The following is a 21567-nucleotide window of genomic DNA, read 5'->3' as shown; positions in this document are numbered from 1 at the left end:
TAGATACTATCGTTTGTTCCAGAAGAAAAAAAAAAGGGAGGTTAGGGGAATATTTGGAAAAGACTTGGACAAGTTCTTTGTCAACGACTATGCACAAACAATGTTTAAACCCTAAATTCTAATTATTTTTATTTTTTATTTATAATAAAATTGAATCCGAAAAAGTTTTCTCTTCCACATGACAAATAATCTCTCACACTCGCTATCTTTATTTTTGACTATTGAATTTATATATAAAAAAAAAACAGACTAGACTAATAGAGGTGTAAAAAATTTCAAAAATATGTTTGTTTATCATTTAGCTTAGGAATCTTGTTCGTCAGCTCAAAAGACTTAGGGCGTGTTTGTTTGGCCACCTTAAGTTTCACTGGACTGGACTACTTGGGTAGGTTATTATTCTATGTTTGGTGCAAGTCGGGATTGAGTTTAGTGGGATTAAGTCGGACTCGTGCCGACTAAATCCTTTGTTAGATGGGCTTAGCGAGAGCCCCCGAAAAGGAGGGGATTGCTAGTCCCGTTTCCCCGCTTCCCCTCACTTTGCCTCACCCCATGCTTGAGAACTTGCCTTCCCACTGTCTTTCTCCCCACCTCCCTCTCATATGTCCATAAGATCTCCAAGTTAGAGACCTAGAAAACCCAAAAAAGCCAAAAACCCAGAAAACTCAGAAACCGAAAGCAAATTCAACCCCATCTCCCACCTTCGAGTCACTCATGCATGCATCCTGCCTCCAACTCCTAAATTTTCATTTTCGTTCTTGCTCTTTGGTTTGATTTTAAGATTTGCAAGGGATTTTGTGAGAGGAATAGAAGAGGCAGAGAGAGATTTGCAAAATCTTCGAATCCGAGACTATCCAAAATCAGATTATCACCCCAGGGAATTAGACAGGAAAAGAGGCAGAAGGAAGAGAGAGAGGGATTTGGACGGAAAAGGGAGAGGGGAGGGATGCAGTGGGCGGACAAAAAAAATGAGAGAGGAAGATGATTAAAAGCTTGACCAAAATAAATGGTTATAGAAAGGAAAATGATAATTTAATAATAAAATATTAGTATATATAGAATAAATTAATGATAAAATATTGTAAATATAAATTTTAATAATATAATATATGAGTCCTGCTTTTTAGTCCGACACAGAATCAAACGCTTCACTAAATCAGTCCAGCTTAGTATATTCTAACCCAGTCCAGCTTAGTCCATGAAGCTAGTCCAGTCCGAGATAGTCCGGTGCAACAAACGCACCCTTATAGTTCAAGTTGTTAAAAATTTTATCTTATCTCTGCACTTGAGATTATGTGTTCGAGTTCTCTTTCCCAATTCTTCTACCCTTTGATGTTTGTGGGGTGTGTGTGGATATCTAGTCACCTGGCAAAGCTTGGGCCAGCAAGTCATTGTGGATCGTTTTAAAAATTGGGCTATTTTTGAACAGTGGGTTTACTCTTTTTTATATTTAGGCCCATTTAAAGGGACAACGACTGGCCCAAGCCAGAAAATAAAAATGAAAAACAGACGCAGAGCTGAATGAGATAAGCGAGAAGACGAAAGCAAACAGTACTCGTCGTCGTCCAGTCCAACTGTCCAACCAGCAGCTGAAATGTTAACAAAAATGGCGGTTGGTCTCGGAAACATACGGTGCTTGTCCTCGTTCGATCATGTATCGGAGCTGCTATGTCTGCCGCCGTGTGTGCCGCTAATCGAGGGATCGAGGAAACCAACTCCAACACTGAAAACTCCTTCCGGCAACTTGCATTTTCACAATAACAATAATTAGTTCTTTGCTTGTTCTGATTAGTGATTAATCACCATACGTTAACGACTTGGACTTGGATTAATTATCTTATGTTCACGACTTGGATTAATTATCATAAGTTAACGACTCGGATTTGGATTAATTATCTTATGTTCACGACTTGGACTTGGATTAATTATCATATGTTCACGACTTTGATTAATTATCACTAGGAGGAGAAAAGATATCGCATAGTGCATACGGAGATTGGCATGAATATATGGAGAAACATGGATATGGCCTCACCGTTCTCCTTTCATGACTCCTAATTGCAAAGCATATCATTGAAAGAAATTTCATTTTAATGTTTAACTTTTCAGTTTTGTAACCCTTATGAAATCAAAAGAAAGAAATCAATGCATACGATAGACCTTACTTTTTTTCAGCACATTGATATTTTTACATTAAAGAGATGAGATGTTCGGCTAAGTCACACAATGGACAATCTAATTTGGTATCGAATTCGTCATCCACGAGATTCAAACCTAAAACTTCTCACTTTTAAGCGAAGAGAAATATCACCATATCGTAGTACTGAGCGACGATAGACCTTATAAAAAGAAATAAAACATGAAGTTAAGGGATTAAATTTAATTTTTAATCTTATTTAAGTTATGAGTAATGTTACGGAAGACTAAAATTTTTAAACTAAATGGCATGAAAGCTGACAATTGAATTATTACTAAGTGTTGATTAACGTGCTTATTTTTTATAGGTGACACATTATTTATTTTGCAAATTAAGTCTACCTAGCATTGCTATTAAGTTTTGTTTTTTTATTTATAAACCAAACAATATTATCTATACTAGGGGATGGGAGAGTGATTAAATCTCACAATGAGCTAGTATTTATGCGGTTCAAATTTGCCTTTGGCGAGAATCGAACCTAAGACCTTTTACTTACAAAGGAAGCGGAATACCACTAGACCGTAGTATTAAGTTGATTACTATTAAGTTATTAATCTAAAAGTAAGTGAGAGGTCTAAGGTTCGATTCTCTCTAAATGTGCGTTTGAACCACATTATTGTTAGCCCATTGTGAGGCTGAGACCACTCTCTCTCTTATTGCAAATAATATCGTTTGTTAAAAAAAAAAGTAATATTTTCGAAGAATTATAATAAAGTTTTCTAATTAATTATAGTGGACCTCAATATTAAAGAGCTCACCTAAAACTTTGTCATTATGTTGGTAGGCCTCCTGACCAAAACATTTAAGGTGTTATTAATGAGAAATTTTTTAACGTGCTTCAAATACAGAATGGTACTTTAATTAATTATAGTGGACCTCAATACTAAAGAGCTCACCTAAACTTTGTCATTGTGTTGGTAGGCCTCCTGGCCAAAACATTTAAGATGTTATTAATGAGAAATTTTTTAACGTGCTTGAAATACAGAATGGTATTCTACATGTTATTATATAAATGAAGAATTTTTTTGTAAGTGTCATTATAATAATATGTAATGTATTAGCCTATAATTCAGACACGTTGAAAAATCTCTCATTTCTAACAACCATTCTTCCAAATTTGGTGAACCCGTATTCAAACTCCAAACTGTCCAAAATATCGTGTTGTTGAAAAGTATAATTGCTTTATAAATCTACATATCCATTCTTCCAAAATTGGTGAACCCGTATTCAAACCCCAAACTGTCCAAAATATCGTGTTGTTGAAAAGTATAATTGCTTTATAAATCTATATATATATATATATATATATATATATATATATATATATATATGAATTGTTTAAGGGGAGGAATTCCCATTTTTTTTGAAAAAATGGGGACACGCTCCCCACTGTTATCATGTCCTTTTATATTATGTGATCACGATTAAGTCACGTAACATTTTATATTAATTTTTTATAAAAATAATAAGACAAAAAGTAATTAGAATATAAAATATTGACGTAGCTTAACCGTGACCACAGAAATAGAAAGATATAAAGAGAGCATGGGATGGGGAGGACACTCAATCCGTATTCTTTTTTTTCTTTGGCCAGTTTTGACAGCGACTACTTGTAATCTGCTGGAAAAGCTGTGAGGTTTCTTTTTATTTGGCCAGTTTTGACAACGACTGGTTTTAGGGCTGGTTTGGTATTGCTATGCTTTGAAAAAAAGTTGTTGTGAGAATAAGCGGTTGTGCTGTGAGAATAAGAGGCTGTGAAATAAAGCAGCAGAGTGTTTGGTAAACTTTTTTGTAAAAGTGCTTTTGAAAAAAAAGCAGTCTGATAGTGGGTCTTTTTATTAAAGGAGCATTGTAGCTCCGTGTGCTTTGAAAAAAAAAACCAGTTTTCCAAAGCTACAAATTGCAGCTTCAGCTTTTTTTTTTTATTTCAGCTTATTTTCACAGCAGCTTCCAAAATAAGCCTTTTTTTTCAGTTTACCAAACACCTAAAATCCTCACAACTTTTTTTCATGGGTGTTTTTTTTAAGCACCTCACTCCCAAACTAGGGCTTAATCAGTTGGAAAGTTTCAACTTTCAGGCCATGCAAACACCTTCTACTGTTTGAAATAGGATTTTTTTTTAATTTAATCTCATTTAATCTTTTTTTGTCTTATATTTTATTTTTTATCTTATTACTTTATAAAAAAATTAATATAAAATATTAACGTAACTTAATCCATTTAAATAGATGAAAGAAAAAAAAAAGATTAGGAAGAGAGATAATTCACCTCCCTACCGTTCTACTCCTATTCACCCATCGTTGACGACATGACTCAATCTTTTTTTTCCCTCCTTTTTATACTCATTTTTTCCTTCTAATTTTCAACTTCCCAAAAAAAGTTACACCATATTAATGATCAAGGTTCTAAAAAACGCTAGGCGGCCTAGGCGGATTTAGGTAAATTTTTTGTATATCTTGTAAATAATACATATTGACACTTACACAAAATTATACTTGTATGAAATCTATGGATAAAATGCAAAAAAAGTATCTAACAAGTCCAAAATTTAAAAACACATTAAGCATATACACCATGTAACTTAATACATTTTGAATGATTATATCTAATTTAAAAAAAATAAAATAAAAAATCCCACGTGAGTTAGGTGGTCTGATGCGAATATGGGTGGGTGGTTCATAGTAATTTTAAAAAATAATTTTTTATGTTTAATTTAAAGAGAAATAAAGGTGTTTGGATGTAGGGACTGACACCCCATCATTTTTTACAAGAAAAATCAATATGCAAAACTGACAGTCTATGGCTTTTGACAAAAAGCAAGCAACTTGATGCATGCTGTCAAAATTTGATTGGAGGGAAACTAAGAAAAAAAATTAAATAAGAAAAGTATGTACAGTGTACGTGGTGTGAAATGAAGAGAGAGAGAGAGAGAGAGAGAGAGAGAGAGAGAGAGAGAGATATTTCATCGTCTACATCCTTTCGCAAAACTGTGAACCAGAAACTAGAAAGACAAGATTGCAGTTGATTTGCATTCTTGAAAAAAAATAACAAAACTGAAATTCCTGGACCGCCTAGGCCACTCAGTCGCCCGCCTAGGCCGCCTAATTCATGTCCCGATTTTTCTCCCGATTTTGAGTTAATCCCCACAGCCAGCCACCGCCCAGCGCTTAGGCAGCCGCCTTGACCGATTTTTAGAACACTGGTCACAGACAGATCATTTTCTTGGGGATCCAGAGGATCTTATAATTATATTCGTCCATCGTACATCATGCGGTTATAAATGATTTAAAATTTAAATTTTAAAATTAAATATAAATATTACCAAACAAAAACTGATCGCATAATGTATGATGATTACAAGATCCCCCGGAACCTCAGAAAAAGGATCCGGCGAGGATTCTTTTTCGTGAGTCACCGTGAACCCCTCAAGTAATTGACAAATAAGGAAAAGGATCATCACCGGATAGTTTTCCTAAGGAGGAGTTTATTAGTCGTATGGTGCGTGTTTGATCTCAACCAATCCCTCTATAGAGCTAAAAGAACCAAAAAAGTTTTCATTTTATCGTAATTATTTTATACACTTTGATGAGTTGGGCCTCTCATTATTACTCTGGTAACGGATTTGGGCTTTTATTGTAAAATCAAAATTTTTACTCTTGTCAAAATTTTCATATTACATTACAATTTTTCTAATAAATATGAGATTCACATATATTCGTGAGTCCTATCTAATAAGCTATTAGACCATACATATTACAAAATGACTTGCGTCATATAAAAGACCTACGTCACATCAGATTAAATGACCTAAGTCATATAAAAAGACAAAACATTTTTATGGATACAGCTTGCGGTAGCTAAAAAGCCATTTCAACTGTTAAACCAACCAAACGAGCATATAAGTCAATATTTTTCTGATGTTAATTTGACGTTATTTTCCTTTGTTTTGAAAATTGCTTGGCTGTTCCCACAGGCTAGCAATTAAACCAATAAAAGATACTGATATTTCGATGCAGACACAATCGCCAAGTCTAAGACAGACGCTTAGGTTTGTCTAGAAGTCCTTTGTTTTATTTTTTTTAAACGTGTAAAGATTAATCATGTCGGTGATTAGCTGCTTAATAGCAACACCTAAGCTGCACTAGACGGAAACTTTTAGAACACGGAGTGCAACGAAATTTCTGAGACTCTTTTCATTGTTGATTGCTCACAAAAGCCAAGCAATTTTCTCCACGAGGGACAAAAACATCAAATTAACATCAGAAAATATCGACTAATACGCTAGTTTGGTTTCACACTTTTCCTTTATTTTATATACATCCTTGTAACTTATTGTCCATTGATCATTTTCAGTTTATTCACTCCGACGATCGAAAATTAAAAGAGGTGTATGAGAGGTAAAAATAAATGTGTACTGGTTACCCTGGGTTATGTTATTTAAGCCTTCCTTTTCTTTAAAAATAAGTATGTGTGCTGGTTACCCTGAAGGAATTTTCCATGGCTGCGTTGGATAATAATTCAACGGAGTTAGGTCCTCTTCCGCCGACAGGTTCGTGAGAAGAGGTAGGGAAAAGAACAGGAGTGCAACCATTTCCCCGAATCCTAATTCATAAGTGATGCAGACAGTAGAGTAGTGGGCACTGGGCAGTGGTTAAGGGGTGATAAAATTAGAACCAAAAAGATTTGGCATCATTAAATTACGTGGCATAATTGAGAGCCATCGGATGTATTTCAGGCATCATTGCTGTAAGCGTCCATGTAGCTAAACACACTCTCTCTCTCTCTCTCTCAAACACACACACAAACATTTTCGTTTTACTGTCAGACTAGCAGGGAATACTGATCATCACGGAGTATCATAAACTCGATTGAGTAGTTATGGCTAACAGAGATGTGGAGAACCAGGCAGCGGGGTATGTACTTCTTTACATGAAGACTGCAATTGTTCGTCTGTAGTTTTTTTCAAATACAACTTTGTATCAAACACTGGAACTTATATCTGTACTGGCTTTGGCTGGTCAAAATACTTCATCGATCATATGACTGTAACTAGTTATTATGATTCATGCACAACCTTCACTTATTCAATATCACCTTACGCTTTTAAAAGTTGAGCATTTAGTTTTCTGCATTTCATCTGTCTGCCAATTTTTCCCCATGAACTCTCATATCATCATATCATATGCACATCCTTCTACATAGTCACACAGCCCTTATGTATGCTTCACACTAAAGAATGCTCATAATAGCTTGCATACACTCCACTAGTTTATGTTTACCTCATAAATGTAAGACATATTCTGAATCATTGAACTTATCTGTAGAATATGGAAGACATGACTCTTTCAGATGATAAAGGAATCAGCGTATGCATAAGAATGTCTTCTACTCTCTCCAAACTATACGTTCTTACTATGAATAGGGTTTAGCACATAATAGAACCACTGTTGTGAGAGCAGAGACAATCTTTACATAGTTACTAGGATATCTCTTAATTAAGCCTATTGTTAAATGAGAAATACCATAATCGGAATTATATATTTTATATCCCGCTATGATAAGTCTTACCAAATAGAGATTAAGTAATTGGTTAATCAGAGTTAAGACTCTATTATTCTAGCCATATTAGGGCTGCAAGATCACTTGAATCAAGTGATGTAATTGACAAAGTTATTGATACGCACAATAATTTTTACAATAAACTCTAACTGTCTCCTAGACAACACCTTACTGGATCATTTTATGTTTCTTCATGACTCTGATAGGTGCAATTTACTCTTTTTGTGTCGTTTCAAGATCTGTTTCAGGACCTTGGAAAGTATTGCTTACACTGGTATTATATGCTGTAAGAACGCAAAAACATGAACCGAGGAAATTCCTTCACATATGGAGTAAGATATTTGTTATGTCCTGTGTATTTGCCGTCTCACTAGATCCTCTGTTCTTGTACACTTTAATCATTGATCAAGATAACAAGTGTCTTCAAATGGACAAAAAGCTCAGCACTACTGTTCTTGTGTTGCGATCATTCACGGATATCATTTTTGTTGTGCCTTTTCTATATAAAGTTCACAAAAGCGTTAAATTTCAAATGCACAAAAATTTGGGGGCTAATGTGGCTGCAAATACCACGAGAACTGTGGCCTCAAGTACCAAGCAAATTGAAGGAAATTTATACAGGAAATCAAAAGGAAGAGCGTTGACTAAAGTTGGCAAGAAAATAGCCCAGAAGATGTCGTGGTTTTCTTTCTCCATCATAAATGATTTTCTCTCTCTTCTTCCTGTCCCACAAGTAAGAGAAACTAAACTCTATTTGTTTTTGTGCAGCTATTCTTAACCAGCTAGCTGTAATTAGTGGATTTCTAACCCTTTTTTATTTCTTTTCTAAAGCTACTAATAATAGTTACATTTTACAATATGAGAGGCGCTGAATATGTAGAACATAGAAAGGTTCTGAATGTCTTTATTCTGGGTCAATATCTACCAAGGGTATATCGAGTTCACCAATCGTCCAAGAAACTTCAAGAGACTGCTGGAATTTGGATTAAAGGCCTATTCAATTTTTTTCTCTACATGCTTGCCAGTCATGTAAGTTTCGCTTCGATTGTCATTTCATTATAATGTTATGTAAGAAAAACTAATAAAAAGCTTCAAAATTTTGAATTTTATTCAAAAACTTCATAATAACTTCATTTAATGAAAAAGACTTGAACTTTAATGAAAATGACAAAAGTTTAATACAATATTAAAAAAAAATTGTTAGTTAAAAGACAAATAAACCAATGAAAGCATTAGAGAAATGCTAAGGAGACTATCGCAAAGTGAGACTCTCCATGAACTCTGTCATCTCATAGTTTAACGTTAATTTTCGTACCAACATTATAAATATTGTGCCAAAAACATGAGGTGTCAAAAAGTCCATAGAGAGTCCCACTTTTGAGAGAGTCTGCTTAACATTTCTCTATTTCTTTTTCTTGAACAAACGATATTATCTACACTAAGGGGAAGGGATGAGCTTAGCCTCACAATTGACTAGCAATACTGTGGTTCAAACTCGTCTTTGGCTAGAATCGAACTTAAAACCTCTCATTTACATGTGAAAAAGAATATCATTAGACTGTAATATTAAGTGACAACATTTCTCTATTAGTTAAAAGACATCATTGAAAAAAGATTGATATTAGTATATTGGGTTGACTCCCTTTAATTTTATAAGCTCAGCATCTCTCGTCCATTTTCCTTCTTTTCAAAACGACCCATTCGCTTCGGTCTCAAATTTTTTATTAATGATAGCCCACATCCGAAACAAAATGAGGATTCTTTTTAGGATCCACAGCCAATTCAGATTTAAGAATATGGAATGCTTCTTCTGTTTGTTAATTTTTTTTTAAAAAAAAATTCAATTTTGTAAATTATTTATATAGAAATAGTGTCACTGTTTAATAATGATAACTACTGTTTCTAAAATAGTGACACTGTTTTCAAAAATAGTATCACTGTTTAGGATATGGGGTTTATAATTTAAGATTTCTAAAAATAGTGTCACTACTTTTAAAAATACTGTCAAATTTATAAAGGGGGTCTTCAAGATAGTCCTCCCATTTTTTTTTTTCACAATATGCTAGAAAGCAATAACTAAAGTGAAACAAACTTTAAAACTTATGTTAATTATCAGTTTCCAAATATCATTACATAATACGTAAAGATAGCTACAAAAATAACCATCACTAAATAAGCAATCAGTTCAATATTAAGAAATTAAATGAACAAAACCTTCAAAAAGTACATTGAAGTTTCACATAAAAATGATTTTTCGTAATTTTTTTTGGTAAAATCATCAGTTAAATTGTGGTTGTAAGGGCCAGTAAAATATTATTAAATTGATAAAAAAAATCATAAATGATATAAACCAAATATAATAATCGATATAACTATTTATAGTATATGAATTTATTTTCTTTGATTTTGCAACACTCATAAATGACAAACCAAATATCTTATTCCTAATCTGCTCTCTTAAAATATTAGTATATTGGTTATTGATCAAGGAAGAGGATCCCCTCCGAATCATCTTTATGGAGATCCCGGGGATCCTCGAATGTAGTGCGTCCATCGTTCATGTTTAATTTTAAATACAATTATTTAAAATGATTTCTGATTACACAATGAACGATGAACGCACTGGATTCGAGGATCCCCAGGATCTCCATAAAGAGAATCCGGAGGGGATCCTCTTCCATTGATCAATGCAAGACATATAATTTGGGGGCCCCTTTAATGCAAGGGGCCATGTGCGACCACACAGTTTGCTCCCCTCAAACTCGGCATTGTTGTCTAGAAATGTTAACCACTGTTTTTAGAAATAGAGACACCATTTCTAGAAATAGTGACCATTATCTAGAAATTGTAATAACTGTTTCTAGAAATAATAATCACTATCTAGAAATAGTAACCACTAATTGTCACCATTATTTTTAGAAATTTATTATTTAAAAAAAACAATATTTCTTATTAATAACTTTACTAAGTGTGTTTATTAAAAATATGTTGATAATAATTTTAGCATGTGATAAATAATTCATATTATTATGTCTTCGAAAAATGACTAGTTTTTTTAAACTTTATGCATAACATAAAATTAAAAAAATAAAAGAAAACGGAGAGGAGGGGAGGAAGAACCGAAGAAGTGCCATGATAAAGAAAAGATAGAGACATGTTGGTGATAGGTGAAATATGAGAGAGATGATGATGATGATGATGATGGTGATGGTGATGGTGATGGTGATGAGTGATAAAAGAGAGCGCTGATAATGATAGATGAAGGATGAGATCGAGAAATGATGGTGATAGGTGAAGAGAGAGAAAGAGAGAGAGAAGGGGACGCGAGAGACTCATGCGTTAGCATTTTTAGATTTTTTTCGTTTCTTTAAAGTATTTAAAAAAAACGTTATTAAATTATTTTTCATTAAGAAAAAGTTTAGAAAAATATTTTTCATTAAAGCTCTAGAATTCAAGTCATTTCTATTAAACAAAGTTATTAGTGTTGTAGGCCTATTTAACTGAACTATACTAAGGGGTAGAGAGAGAGGGGGCCGGCTGTAGCAAGAGAGAGATGAGAGATTTAATTGTGAGGTGTGAGGTGTGTGTTGTATCACCCCATTGTGCATTTATTTATAGTAGTGTGATAGGTCAAAACCTTACCATATTAGGATTACAACTCTTATTAAATAATCAACTCCTAATAGGAATACTAAAGATACTCCTAGATTTACTAGGATTTACATAATCACATTTATATTCTAAATATGACTGCAACACTCCCCCTTGAGTGTGTAAATACTCAACAAACCAGTGCATCAGATCTTTAGCAGATAAGGTAGAATAGTTGATGAAGTCGGCGGCACAACGGGTGAACGCGAGTCCTAAATTTAAGAAAGTATGCATTAGTAGTAAAACTCACAAAACCTCGTTATGGTAAAACCCAAGATGGGAGAAAAACCCATAGACTAAGGAGAAAAGTGAGAAGTATGCATAATGTCTAAAACAAAAGTCAAACAGGATGAAAGTAGTGAACTCAACGAAGAATGATCATCCTAGGATGGGTGCCTCATTAAAACCGAGTTAGGTAGCAAAAACCCAGTGGAAAAAATGCTCTTAATCGTAGGAAAAAAATACATTAAGATCAAGTGAGTATGCTTCTAGATACTCCCCCTGAGTTAGATATAACTTCTAAATAAGAGAACTATAAGCGATTCAACTTAGATAATCTACGCATACCGATTCTTTAGACGAGCTTCTGAAAAGTAGACTTGGGCAATAACTTGGTGAAGAGATCGGCCAAGTTGTCCTGTGAACGGATGTGCTTGACTTTAATGTTCTGATGATGTTGTTGTTGATGAGAATAGAAGAATTTCGATGCTATGTGCTTGGTGTTGTCTCCCTTGATGTGTCCCTTATTTAACTGCTCGATACATGCATCATTGTCTTTAAAGATCATCGTAGGAAGGTCAACGACGGAAGTAAGACCACTAGTACTTCAAATATGTTCCATGACTGCTCTCAAACAAAAGAGCTCACACAATGCTTCATGCAAGGCGGGAATCTCAACATGGTTCGAAGAAGTCGCAACTAGCGTTTGCTTGGTAGACCTTCAAAATATAGCGGTGTCTCTAACGGTAAAGACATAACCTGTTTGGGAACGTGCCCTATGTGGGTCAGATAGATATCCAGCATCTGCGTAACCAACAAGGCAAAAATCAATCCAAGAACCGATATGAGTGACAACACTCGAAGATTTGCGGGTATAGAACAAGCTCAAATCCGTTGTACCCTTGACGTAACGAAAAATATCTTTAACACCATTCTAGTGCCTGCGTGTGGATGCATTGTTGTATCTTGCCAAAAGATTAACAGCGAAGGAGATATCGGGTCTAGTGCATTGAGCTAAGTACAATAAAGCCCCAATTGCACTTAGGTATGGAACTTCGGGTTCCAAAATCTCTTCATCATTATCATTTGGATGGAAGAGATCTCGTTTAGCATCTAGAGTCTAAACGACCATAAATGTACTCAAAGGCTTCGCTTTATCCTCATTAAAACGTCGCAACACCTTCTGGGTGTAGTTCGATTGATACACTAGGATTTCATCCGAACAATGCTCAATCTCTAGGCCGAGATAATATCGAGTTTTCCCAAGATCTTTCATCTCAAATTTTGATTTCAAGTGTGCCACAATTTCCTCAAGCTCTCCGGGAGTTTCGATAAGGTTCATGTCGTCGACATAACTGCAACGATTGCAAATTCGGAATGTGACTTCTTTATGAACACACATGGGCATAATTCGTTGTTTACATAACCCTGAATTGTCAAATATTCACTCAGATGATTATACCACATCCGCCCAGATTGTTTCAATCCGTAGAGTGACCTCTTCAATCTAATAAAGAGAGTGTTCTGTGGTCTATAACTATTTGAACCAGTCAATGGAAGTCATTTTGGAACTTTCATGTATATTTATGTATCTGGATCCCAATAGAGATGCGCGGTTACCACGTCCATAAGCTGCATATTCAGTTTTTCAGAAACTACCAAACTGATAAGGTAGCGGAACATTATGACGTCTATTATGGGGGAATACGTCTATTCGTAATCAATCCCAAGGCACTGAGAGAAGCCTTGGAGGAGTAGGATTTACAAACCCAAACACTTTATGTTTTGTAAGCGAATCGAGTTCGACCTGGATTGCTTGTTTCCAGTTTGACCAATCTGTTCTACATCAACATTCATCAACGGAACATGGTTCAATGTCATCACTAAGCATTCTGTCAGTAGCTACTGAGTACACAAATGCATCGTCAATGATCATCTCATTCTTATTCTAAACCTCATCCAATATTGCGTAGTGGACCGAAATCTCACGATTCTCGGGAGGAACAGATGAGTGAACGATGGTCAGATTCAAACTAGGGTCACTAGTTGGTGCTGATTTCCTCTTTCGGGGTTGTGAATCCTTTGAACCAAGGGGTCTGCCAAGCTTCAGGGTCGGAGCAGATGATTAGCTAGTCGCCAATGTACCATGCAGCATGGAAGGTACGGCCTCCACACCTTCGGGGATGGTCTGGCCTTCCCAGATAGGATGGTGACGTACACTGAAAACGTATATCCTTGTAGGTACGTTTGCAGTGAGTATGTGATCTTGTCACCTTTGCTAGATCGGTAAAAGCATCTGGCATGCTTTGAGCAATGCTCTGAATATCTATAATTCGTGGTGTTCTTCAGGAACATTAGTATGCTTATCTCCCCCTAATGACAATCCGCAAAACATGCGGTAAAGAAATCTTCTGTCAAGGGTTCTAAATAACGAACAATTGATGGAGAATCATAACCGACATAGATTCCCATTTTTCTCTGAGAACCCATTTTGGTACATAGTGGCGGCGCTATTGGCACATAAACGGCACACCCAAACACCTGTAAATGCGAGACGTCAGGCTCGTGTCCAGTGACCAACTATAACGGTGAATGTGGTTGGGTAATGGTGGGCCTTAGGCGGACCAGCATAGTTGAGTGCAATATTGCATAGCCCCACGCAGGTTGGTTGGATAGGTCCACAAATATCCCCTTGAATCCTCTGAGAAACTTAGGGCGGTCGTGAATGATCTTTGTATGTGAAACTTAGGGGGGTCATGAATGATCTTTGTATGTAAGGGTTGAGTATTCAACTTCCCTAAAGAACACGCATTGCATGGTGAAAATCCAACATATGGAGGTAACTGATGCCCATGTGATGATTTGAGGATACAGCGCATCATGTCAAGTTTAGGATGTCCCAAACGATCACGCCAAAGTAACAAAGTGTTATGGAACTTGGGTATAAGGCCGGCCACATGATGTGCTTGATGAATACACTTCTGGCCATATTCGTACGAAGTGATACAAAGAAATTCATAATCATTATCTTCAGTGGTTTCAATATGATATTGATTATCTCGACTATCTCTAAAGCTCAGCAACGTTCTTCCGGAACATGGAGAATAAAGTGTCGCCTTAATGGTTAAGATTGTACCATTGGACAACATGATACAGGCCTTTCCGTATCCTTCAATCAGGTTGGATGGGCTTGAGAGAGTTGTCAGATAAGCATTCTTAGGTATTAAGTTAGTAAAATAGTGTCATTCACGCAAAATTGTTTGCATGGTAGCACTATCAGCCAGACAACTAACTTTCCCACTAGACATACCTAGAAAGAATTTGATTGAATTGGGGCCTTAGGGGCAAGAAGTGGACGCTGTTAGGTCGAATTTCCTCCCTTGGGGTCAGCGCTCTATGGACCTTGGGCCTGTGGTTGGGCTTGCCGCCCATTACTATGGCCACGACGATTCTTTCGTCGTTTGTGGCTGCTATAATTTGTCGCATACGCTTCAGGCGCATCGTTCAAGCCAGTTGGTCGGGCTTAATGATTTTTCATCAAAAGCTGGTTCTGCTTTTCAATAAGAAGTAGTACAAAGATCAAATCCCAAACTTTGGTGAATTTTTGTGCCCTATATTATTGCTGCAGGACAATATTGTTGGTATGGTAGGTCGATTACGTATTCTCGAAGAGATCTGATACGGTTAGTTCCACTTTACAGAACTTAAGAAGTGATCGAATTCTACAAACTTCAGAGTTGTATTCATTCAAGGACTTAAAGTCTTGGAAGCGAAGATGTTGCCAGTCACGTCTTGTTTCAGGCAAGTAGATGTTTTTCTGGTGATCGAAACGGTCGGCCAGAGCAAGCCAGAGGGTGCGTGGGTCCTCCTCAGTGAGGTACTTGGTTTGCAGTGCATTATGGATGTGTCTTCGAATAAAGATCATTGCAGTAGCTTTTTCAACTTCGTCAACGGGTTCATCGTCAGTTAGTTCCTCGATGGCGGCTCGAAAACTCTTTGCAGTCAGATGGAGCTTCACGTCTTGAACCTATCTCAGATAGTTTCTTCCAGATACTTCCAAAACGATGAAATCGAGCTTGTTCAAGTTCGACATGTCCCTAAAACTGAGGGTACAAAAAAACGTGATTAGTCATATGGTGATCCATAGACATATATCGTAGAACATTCGGAATTTTATAGACATGTATTCGTTTAATTTATGCATGAAAGCTACAGGTTTCATGTGGTAAGTTTTGAATGCAAACTTTGGGTTTCAAAGGTACTAAATATGTACAAGTTCAATTTAGTTTTTATGAACGATTAGTTCATGAATGAGAGGTTTCTACAAGAAACACATAATGCAATATGTTGATTTAAGAATAGTGGATTTGTGTTTCTTCAGGAACTCAAGTGTGAGAGCTTCGTTACTACGAAAGTATGTCAACGGTTCAAAGTATAAAAATAAATTATTGAATCGTTAATGTCCAAAAATGATCTTTAGGTCAATAATTTTGGATTCATTATCAGATTAATGGACTGCATGTCACTTTTAACTAATTCAATAAATCGAGACCAAACAGGGTTGATCATGGAAGCAAAATAATTTGGGAAACAGGCCTTGCAAGTTCGGCTGCAGGCTTATTGGGCTTCGGTGAGGGCTGCAGGCCTCGGGCTGAAAAGGTTTGAGGATCCCAGCAGCCAAGGCTGGTGGCTTTTAGGTTGAAAAACATAGCCCAAAAATTTAGGCTTTGGTTCGCTGCATGAACACAACCCACGGGTGTAGTCCCAGCAAGAGCTAGCCTAAGGTTTGGATCTAGGAAGCTTAGCTGAAGCTGGGTTTCATGTTTTGGGTCAGGGGTAAGCGAAGCCCAACTGCCAGGGTTGCTGGCAGGTGGACCGAGACTGGGACAAAACCCAATAAGTGCATGGGCCTAGGGACTCAGGACAATGGACCAAAAATCTGCAGGTTTTGGGCTTAGGGATTGCAGGCCCTAGAAACTTAAGTTGGCCGAGAGGCCTAGGGTCCGGGTCAGTGTAGCAAAGCCCAAAGGGCTGCTGCTGTGAGGTCCAAGGTGTCAAACGACACCATGCCATGTCATGCTCCACACGGCTGAGCTTCAGGCTAGCGGTGGTGGCTCGGCGAAGCCACGGTGGTGGTGCGGCGGCTGTGCCGCAAGTTCCCAATTTTTTTTTTCTTTTTCAACATCCCTAGGGTTTGAAAACCCCTAAATTGCTTCTAATTTATTTATATGATTTGACTCACAATTCCACACATCAATTTAATTGCGTAATGCATGAAACATATATATATATTGAAAAAATATGAAACATATAAAATATATATCGGAAGGAAAATATAAACATAGAGCGGTTTATGCTTCATAGGGAATGTTTTCATGCATCGTGAATGTTTCAAATATCTTCCTTTATTTTAAGCGTACCTAATTTGCAGAAAACTAATAAGAGCCTTTGAATTTTGTGGAAGATAACCTCCTCCTACGATCCGTCTGTTCCTTAGCTTTTGGCTAGAGCGTGCTAATAACGTGTTGTAGGCCTATTTAACTGAACTATACTAAGAGGTAGAGAGAGAGGGGGCCGATGTTAGCAAGAGAGAGAAGAGAGATTTAATTTTGATGTGTGTGTTGTATCATCCCATTGTGCCTTTATTTATGGTTGTAGGATAGGTCAAAACCTTATCCTATTAGAATTACAACTCTTAATAAGTAATCAACTCCTAATAGGAATACTAGATTTACTAGGATTTACACAATCACATTCCTATTCTAAATATGACTGCAACAATTAGGCTTTTTTTTTCTTCAGAAAAAATCTAGAGAAGTCATCTTTCTTGAAGATTCATATTATGTATTCACTAATGCACGATGAAGCTTTCTTTTAGAAACATTTGACTAACGTTCGATTTTGTATGCACGTTTCGGAATATATGTACGCTCAAACTTACTTTCGTCTTCAATTATTACAACATAACCTTTTGTTTGTTCGATTTGGTTCACATAGAAACTCGTAGCATTGCCCTACACAATTTTTCCTTAAACATTACATACTTCTTAGTTGATAAATCATTTGCTTATGAATTTGTTACTTCTGTAGATACTTGGAGGTTTTTGGTATTTCTTTTCTATTCAACAAGAGACATTATGCTGGTATAATGCTTGTGCAAAACATAGTCCAGATCCTATCGGATGTATGAATACTTTTTACTGTGGGCGTCAAACTACTACTTCGAGAAATATAACACTTCTAAACGAGCATTGCCCGTTAGATACTCCAGATGGTGTCTTACCACCATTTAATTTTGGAATATTTCTTGATTCTCTTAAGAATCGTAACTTAGACCATATAAAGTTCGAAAAGAAGTTCTTTTACTCCTTCTGGTGGGGCTTGCGAAATCTAAGGTACAGTATATCCATTGACAATTAACAATTTTAAAAAAAATATGTAACGAATAAAAATTTTGGGGTTATCTAATTCGGCAACATTGTCTATTATTTTGCAGTAATTTTGGGACAAATCTGATAACAAGTACGTACGTGTGGGAAAACTTGTTTGCGATTCTCATTTCTGTTGTTGGCTTGCTGCTGTTTTTATATCTCATTGGAAACGTGCAGGTTGGTATATTGAATCTCGTTGTACTTTAACCTTCACCAATTTTCCCCTGTTTAGGAGTTGGGACCGCGGAGATCATTCTTCCAGTATATTAAGTAATTGTTTGATTTGTGGCGTGATAGACTTTTATGCAGATGGAAGCTACAAAAACAGAGGAGAGGAGACAAAAAGCAGAGGAAGACGAGGAGACGAAACAGAAGATTTCGATGAAGATGCTAGATGTACGCAGGTGGATATCTGAAAATAAATTCCCTGATGATGTCAAGGAAGAGATCATGGATAGCATGGCGAAAATATTGAAACAAGACAAAGATGCTGATGTGCACAAGCCATTCCTTATTCTTCCCTGGCAAACCAAAAGATCTGTTAAACGCCATCTTTTCATGGGTACACTTAAAAAAGTATGTTCTTCAAAACTCTGATCCATCTCTCTCCATCTATTAATTGCATCCATTTTCACTGCAATGTTGTTCTGATGATATATGTATGTCCATGCGCGCGCATGTGTGTAGGTAAACAGGCTTAAAGGCATGAATGAAAAAGTGTTGACGTTGATGTGCGACTGTCTGAAGCCAGTGACGTACGGTGAGACCAGCTTCGTTTTTCGAATGGGAGATCCACTCGATTGCATGATGTTCATTATCCAAGGAACAGTGTGGACCTACGGGTCGAGTGATAATCAAGTTGGGCAAGGAGTCTCATCAATGGCCATCAAGCGCGTCGGGAAAGGTTACATTTATGGGGAGGAGCTTCTCGACTGGGCATCAGACTGTTTCAACGAACTTCCAGTCTCCAGCAAACATGTCAAAAGTCAGACAAAAGTGGAAGCATTTGTGCTCCTGGCCAAGGACTTGGAAACCGTAGTCTCCAGATGCAAAACATATTGGGACTTGCACAATTGTAACAATCCCGAAGAGGTGGCAGTCTCTACCGTTCGTCGTTTCTTTAGAAGGCCGCAACGACGTCCGCCCCTGTCCTCGGCTGAAATATGGAATGACATTAATCGTAGAACGCTCTAAACCTTACATACAGAGAGTGCTTGATGTTAGATATATGTTTTGTCAAAGATGGTTTAAGTAATTAAGTCAACTGCAAGTGTTTTATTGATGGTTTTTAAAACCTAGACTTCTTCTATTTCATACGATGAAATAGTCGATAAACCCAATCCCATATTCTGCGAGAATCCAAAGGATTTCAAATTTTTTATTTTCACTTTTTGATTGGCCGAATTTATGATCGACATCGATGTTATGTAATGACATGCAAGTTATTCTTTGTTATGATGCTGCAGAGTATATGATACTCCAATTTTTTTAACAGTTAAATTTTAATTTTTGTATTTTTAACTAATAGTTTAGCGGTTAAAATTGGGTGCATATCCAATAAACTCAGAAGTCGTAGAAAAGTCGATAGTTTTGTATATGTTTCATCATTTTCATTCTGACGGGTACAATTTTGTTGTGTCTAATTCTGTTGTCAATTCGTTTCAAATATGTTTTTGCTGCATTGTAAATTTGTAACATGAATTATAAATGCTTGAATTTAAAATTGTAAAACACAGCCAGAGCTAGCTCGACCCCAAAAGAAGAGGAAAGACCAAGAAGCATTTTGGGATTGTAAATTAAGTCAATTGATTCCTCAATATTTTTTTGGCTTATTTTTATCTATGCCATATGAAACTTTATTTTGATCTTATTTTGCTCTATGTGATCCAAAAATTACCACTTTATTTCTATAACTCAAAATTCATTCCGCTTTGACTTTTGAACTCTCTCTTCTTCTTGAAACTTATAATCCGCCTTCTGAAACATATGTGAGACCCAACACCTAATAAGGCTATGTCATGTGTAATAAGTTTGATTATAAATCTCCATTATGTGTTAACATTCAACAATCACTTAATCAGAGAATATTAAGTTTAAAAGAAATTGAAGAGATGAAAAAAAAAATAAAAAAAAATTGAATAGCATGGCACACCCAAAACAAACCCACATAAAAAATTAATGTATCTATGGCAATGTGTAGCGGCAAAATAGGATCAAGATTGAATTCCATAAGGCAAAGTGGAGTGAACTTTGAGTTACAAGGAGTAAAGTGATGAATTTTGAGTTACAGAAAATAAAATGAGATTGAAATTGAGTAGCAAGGAGCATAACTAAAAATAAGCATATTCTTTAAGATTTTAATCAAGCAGAGCAACTTTCAAAGATAAGTTTGACTCTACATTGGGAAATAAACAAACATATCAAGCAATTTGACAAAAGCGTACAAAAGTCATTGCAATGCTTAACCCACTCCTTACTCTCTTAATTTTTTTATTATTTTCTTTTCTTTTTTAGTACAATGATATTTTTATATCAAAGGCTAGATGTCTTCATCAAATGCCAGTTTAATCTGCATTTCTGACATGAAGGTTGTTACTTAGTATTATTTAATTTGTAAGGTTAGCATAATTTGTTTGGTAAAACAACAAGTACATTACAAAAAGACTAGGGATTAAAGAAAATTAAGAACCTTGGTCAGTGACTCAGTACTACCTGCAGCTAAGTCATTATAATAAAGGAACTTAAACAGCTCGTCTAAACGAAACACAATAATTACTCCAGACCCACTGCATATTAATAAGTAGAACTTTGATTTGTTTTCGAAACGGGATTTTTCTGGATCGATAACATCATCATTTGCATGAAGCATCTATCTATTTGCTGCAGAGAATGATACCAAACATTGGTTTCTGCCACTTGAATGCGCTCTCTCTCTCTACTTGATCAACCTTGTAAACTGAAAGCCTCCTAAACTTAGCCATTCAGTGTAAAAGTTCTAGTGAATGACAATGAGTGTTTGATATTACTTGAATGACAAGTAACTTGTTTTACGGGTTATTTGTTATAAAAGTGATATAGTTGATCTCCAACTCATAAGGATTATGGAGTCTTATATTCATGCAGCTAACTTGATCAAATCCTGATAAGGGTTTAATGCAAAGATATTGAATCATGATAGGACTCTTTCATCATTTAGATGATAAGTGTATGCGACCATTGATAGGCCGGTGGCGTAACCCTAATTGACATGTATATATAAATATATGAAGTTGTAGTCCCTGCTCCCATACGTGAAAAACCCTAAGAAATTACTGAGACCTATTCTGACAATAAGGGAGCTATTGAGTAGTGGGAGTAGAAGACCGACTTGCAGCTCAGACATGGCATCGAACACAGGTAGGTGTTCTTGCTATTAAATTCTGATACACACTACTTTATATTCTGTGTGAGTTAGTTGTATTGTAACCCTAGTACCCTGTTGTTGTAATTTTGGTTTATGAGTCTTACAGAACT

General features: G+C 36.1%; 1 protein-coding gene across 9 annotated transcripts; it reads left to right on the top strand.

Annotated features, from left to right (window-relative positions):
* The first annotated feature begins 6665 nt into the window (after positions 1-6665).
* LOC103439883 (cyclic nucleotide-gated ion channel 1-like) lies at positions 6666-19509 on the top strand. Of its 9 annotated transcripts, none has more exons than XM_070825021.1 (8): positions 6666-6940; positions 7020-7107; positions 7991-8486; positions 8585-8782; positions 17714-18018; positions 18120-18231; positions 18352-18630; positions 18742-19509. In XM_070825021.1, exons 2-8 carry the CDS (start codon positions 7073-7075, stop codon positions 19246-19248), a joined length of 1932 nt encoding a protein of 643 aa, XP_070681122.1. In that variant the 5' UTR covers positions 6666-6940; positions 7020-7072; the 3' UTR covers positions 19249-19509. The 9 variants fall into 9 exon arrangements, with proteins under 9 accessions (XP_070681122.1, XP_070681123.1, XP_028962056.1 ...); XM_029106225.2 differs by having other exon boundaries at positions 6703-6757; XM_070825020.1 differs by having other exon boundaries at positions 6704-6757; positions 7960-8486.
* The last annotated feature ends 2058 nt before the right edge of the window (positions 19510-21567 follow it).

The sequence above is a fragment of the Malus domestica genome, chromosome 07, assembly GCF_042453785.1.
Source record: "Malus domestica chromosome 07, GDT2T_hap1".
In the NCBI taxonomy this organism is placed as follows: domain Eukaryota; kingdom Viridiplantae; phylum Streptophyta; class Magnoliopsida; order Rosales; family Rosaceae; genus Malus; species Malus domestica.
The sequence above is the reverse complement of the archived record's forward strand: the minus strand, read 5'-3'. Positions and strand labels throughout refer to the sequence as shown.

What these genes read in the sequence shown, in the direction of transcription:
- LOC103439883 (XM_029106222.2), top strand. Translation starts at nt 7,086, where the DNA reads ATGTGGAGAACCAGGCAGCGGG. An exon ending in GTGGAGAACCAGGCAGCGGG is followed by an intron (nt 7,108 to 7,959) that starts GTATGTACTTCT and finishes TGACTCTGATAG; the next exon opens with GTGCAATTTACTCTTTTTGT. An exon ending in TCTACATGCTTGCCAGTCAT is followed by an intron (nt 8,783 to 17,713) that starts GTAAGTTTCGCT and finishes TTACTTCTGTAG; the next exon opens with ATACTTGGAGGTTTTTGGTA.